Below are 5,003 nucleotides of genomic sequence, written 5' to 3' on the forward strand. Positions count from 1 at the left end.
GGGGGGGGGGGGGGGGGGGGGGGGGGGGGGGGATGGATTATTTATGTTGTGGGGACATTGTTTACAGTCACATTGCGGGGACTCGCCTTCCTTTTGGATACACAAAATGCAAGTCCCCATAAAGTAAATCATAAAAATTTAGGGTGTTTAAAATTTATGGTTGCTGCAAACAATGACAATCTACAAACTCTGTATTAAAACTAAAATGGTCACTCAACCAAGGCTTTTCTTGCATTGTATGACGATATTGTTGTGTACAAAAGTGTACAAGATCAAATTTAGTCTCTTAAAACAAGCCTAAGCGTTGGATTTCATCTTCACTAGCTTTATGAATGTTAAATATAAAAATAAAAATAAAAAGGAGATTAAAATGTAGAGAAAAACACCCAGACCTGACATACAGTGACCAAGGCCCTCTTCTCTCTTCATGTGCAAGGTTTTACATGGTAAACAAGTGAGTGAGAGAATATAAGCTACTAGCACCTCTGTATGTGAGCTAGAAAGAGAAATTGGTAGCGAGTAGACAGTCAGAGCAGTGCAGTAGATGAGAGACCACCCAGACTGAATGAGGTCAATAGGACTGACTGTATACGTAGGTGGATCAGTACACCGCATATTACTGTCCACTTAGCCTGCTCTCTTCCATGCTCAATCAAACACTCCATCTCTGCTTCACCCTCTTTTCTTATTCTTGCTTTCTCTCCTGCCGGGCAATCAGTTATACAACTGGAAATCTATACAGCAGTGGTTCCAATCAGTAGTCTGTTCAGTGTGTATTCATAATAACAATAATAATAATAATAATTAGGTTTAGATCTGATTATTCCAAACCATTTACTCTAAGATTAAAGATTACAAACACTACAAGTAGATGAAACTGCATTTGCAAAATATGAAAAACAAAAGCTTAAAGAAAAATAAATAAATAAATAAAATGTTTCATCCTCGGAACAAATATTTTTTGAGCAAATGTCTTAAATAGAGTAACTTTGAAGTATGATTTGCCTTACTTTGACGCCAGCATCACTCTGTCAACGTAGGCGGCACATTTTTCACATTGCAGCCATCTCCGTTTGGAATGACGCTGATTAAACACTCATACACACTTTAATGAGGCTTTGGGAATAGTTTAAATATTGTTTCACTGACTTATGTCTTTTATTAACTAACACTACACCAGTAATTACATCCCGTCTCTAGCTGACTCATCCTAGATAAACACGTCAATGCAGTACAATTCTTCCGTCCTCCTCCCTTCTGGTTAGGCTGAGCTTTTGAAGTTGCCACCCAAAAGCATAAAGAGAAATCAACAGAGTCTTAGTGACTGAGGCTCTGAATGGATGTTTTTTTTTTTTTTTTGTCAATGGAAGGTGGGAGGTGAGAGAAATTAAATGGAAGACATCAAAACAGAAAAGGGAAATGTCTGGGGAGTGGTGTTTACCAATGTGTTTTCTTTTTTCCCTCAGAATTTTGTGCTGCTGTTTCGGTTCCACGCTGGGAACAGGAGCAGTGTCTGTCAGAGATTAACACTACACAGGGAGAGCGGGAAGAAAGAGAGGCAGACAGACAGTAAGAGAGACATAGAGAAAGGGGGAAGGGAGGGAGGGAAGGATAAAGAAAGACAGAGCCGATAAACACAAAAGTGATTTTTTAAAAGAGGGAGTCTGAAAGTGAAAGAATCCTTTAAAAAAACGGCAGAGAATCAGCAGAGACATGGAGGGAATGAGGGGTGGTGGTGGTGGTGGGGGGTGTTATAAATAGAGGAGACAGAAACCAGGGCCTCTCCCCTCACTGGATGCCACATTAATTATGCGCGTCTGCATCAGGAGAAATTAAGACATGGCTGTGTGTCAGTTTAGAGGGAGAAATTGAGGAGGGAGGGGATAGGGAGAAATGGCAGGCGAGGAGGGACAGAGCTGAGAGCAAATGTCAGTCAGAAATTTTAAACTGGACACCAAAGACAACGAGGGAGGGCGAAAGGGAGGCACAAATGAGTGGGAAAGAGGGGAGAGCAGAGAGGGAGAGCAGAGAGAGAGAGCGAGAGAAAAGGCTATTAGCTAAAGACCAAAACAGTGGCGCAAAAGCAGGAAAAGAGAAAAGTATGCTTTTGTCTGCACCCACACTCAATTTCAAAAAGGAGACAAGAAAGACAGAACAGCTAATTACAGAGTAGTGAAATATGAAAGTGTGTGTGTATGTGTGTATGGGACCATCGAGTCAACATGTCATTAGATCAACAAAGCCCTACAAAACTCAAAATGACTGTCGAGCAGGGGGAGCGAGAAAAATATTTTATGAATGCAAATAAATACGCCACCAAAACCCAAATCAAATGTTATTCACGTGAGGCCTTCTCCTGAACATCTTAAAAAGCTCCCGCAATCAGATGCCATTCAGACATGAATCAACAGCAGAATCTTATGCTAATGAAATCAAATGATACATATTCATGTTCGAGCGTGACACACCTTAATAACCTTTTCGGTCACGCTCGCTACGCTGCACAGGGACGGGGTGGGGGGGTGGATTCAAGGGCACAGAGCAGTTTCTTCTTCTCCGTCCTACATCGCGTCTTTTGTTCCGCCGCCACTAACTCGTCTCTTCTTAGAGCCTCTGAACTTCCTGTCACCTCTTCGCTCTGGCTTTCTCTCATGCAACTCTATCCTGCGTCAGTGTCAGGCACTGTGTATAACGTTACACTATCATTTGACTCTCCGGCTAGATGTGCGTGTTTCAGAGCAGTCACTTGTTTTGTGAATGTTCCAATTTGTTTCGTGAACATCTTAACAAAACCGGTGAACCAGAAGAATGACACCCAACCTGATTTTCTCCACAGATTCTCTTTCTTTCGAATATATATTTTTTTTTTTGGAAAAGTGACAGCTCTTATGTGTGAATGCTTAGCTGTGTTGTTATCTACTTGAATGTGTCCATTTGACTGTGTGTTGTGTGTTTGTGTTCATATTAGCCCATAACAGCAGGTCAGTGCAGCCAGCCAGCCCCCGCGCTAGGCTCAGGACTCATTATGTGGCTCGGTCCTGCCTACTAACTCCCACCTACCTGTGAAAAACTTGCTGACACCACCGATGACTGGCAAGGGAGAAAATGTGTGAAAGAGTGTGTGCGTCAGAGTGCGTATAGATGGAAGAGGTTATGTGCACGATGACAAATGCTTAATTTAATCTTTGAGCGTATAGGAAGAGTGTGGTCTTATAAATCGGATTAATTATGCATGTGTGTGTATATGCATCTGTAAAAATAACAAAAATTCATATCAACATGTACCTGCTAGAGAGCCTCGGCACTGACTAATAATGGGGGGTTTGCATCCCTGTCAATCAAATCCCCTGTTGCTTGCATCAATTATTTCACAGCCACGGCTTACTTGATCTAACCTCTACTCCGGGCCCGCCACACACACACACACACACACACCTACACACACACACACACACATATGCACACACTAGTCTCCCTCCAACGCTGGCCAAGGCTACATTTCCATGACAATTAACCACCAGACGACAGTGGAGTCAGCCACCCTACGCAAAAAAAGCCCTTTAAAACGGAGATAGGAATGGAGAGGGGGAGTAAAAGAGAGAAAAAGAGAGGGAGTGTGTGGCCTGGATAAGTGGTGGCAGGATTATAGCTAGTTCCATCATGGCTTTGGTCCGTTCACTGCTTCTTATAAAAACCTATTAGCATGTGAATGAACAGGCACACAGTGGATGGGAGTTTTCTAAAGCCCAGGAGCACCGATCCACTATCAGGTGAGCCTTCCATAAACTGGGAGTGAGCGGGGGAGGATGGTGTGTGTGTGTGGGTGTGTGTGGGTGTGTGTGTGAATTTTGGGGTTAGTCTGTTTGATTGTTGCCACATTTTTTGGGGGGGGGATTTCACAGCACTCAACATACGAGTACAGTGCTTTAAATGCTGTAATAAAGGCTCATTTGGGAGTAAACAATTTAATCAGCTTATTACTAGCCAGTGGTCTTTGTACAAACTGCATTGACAATATAACAGACAGATATTTGGTTTGATGGCTGACATCAGAAACAGTTAAATTGTCATGTTCAAAGGAAAAACATGAATTTCTATGGTGGAAAAATGTGGATTTCAAAATAAAGTAGCTTCTGTGGTTACTGTGTGTGCGGTTCTTCTCACATCTCTGAACCAAAATGATCTCGTGTTCGAAGCAGACTAAACTTGGACTGAGAGTGTGAAAATATAATGCAGAAATGTAGGTGCCAAAATAGCAGAACACCAAGAGTTACCAACATGGGACACTGGGAAATGATGAAACTAGGGCCATAATGCCCCGCTGTACTGCTCACCTCCCTTTGCAGAACCAGCTCTTTGGTGAACAGCATGGCTTCGTCACTGAAGGGTTCAGCCACCTGCATCCCTCCAGGCATATTCCTGGAACTGCGAGGACATTCGATACCTAGCCAAAGACAACACAATTGCAGGAGTTAAAGGTCAGCACAGCAGCTAACCAACAAAAACAGCGAGATGTCCTGAATAGTTTTAAACATTATTTGGCTTAATATGCCCAGAGACATAACTGGATCTGTTTGTCAAAAGAAATGCATAAATACTCTGGGGAATTAATATAAAACTATTCACAAGTCAGTGAACATACTTAATATACATCATTTTCAGAACCTCAGGTGCTCGAAACCACTGATGCCACATCGGGCATCCTTCTCATCCCTCTTAACAGGTCAAGGTCAAAATGGCTTAGTCACACGATTTCACAAAGGTATGTCAGTGGCATGACACAGATTAGCTAACTACACTATCGTCAGCACTCAACGGAAAATTGGTCATCAAGGGGTCAACCCTGAGTGCATAAAGTGCTTCTGCATAACACGTTTCCAATGAAAACGGGCTTGTTGGAATCTGTGTCTTTGGGACCCCTTTGACGTCAACTTCGGTTCATTTTCTGAGGCTTTCTTGTGGAGTTCAGGTATGAATGGAGAAGCTTCAGGGCAGAAGTGGGG

At 42.7% G+C, this 5,003-nt stretch overlaps 1 protein-coding gene across 1 annotated transcript in view; it reads right to left on the reverse strand.

Annotated features, from left to right (window-relative positions):
* The window catches only part of snd1 (staphylococcal nuclease and tudor domain containing 1), a 101,033-nt gene that overhangs the window by 41,975 nt on the left and 54,055 nt on the right, over nt 1-5,003 (reverse strand). Inside the window, exon 16 of the mRNA XM_035680780.1 lies at nt 4,335-4,444. Coding sequence (XP_035536673.1) covers nt 4,335-4,444 — 110 coding nt within the window. The remainder of the gene's footprint in view (nt 1-4,334; nt 4,445-5,003) is intronic.

Source organism: Morone saxatilis, unplaced genomic scaffold (genome assembly GCF_004916995.1).
Source record: "Morone saxatilis isolate NCDOM2014 unplaced genomic scaffold, NCSU_SB_2.0 Contig10, whole genome shotgun sequence".
NCBI lineage: Eukaryota > Metazoa > Chordata > Actinopteri > Moronidae > Morone > Morone saxatilis.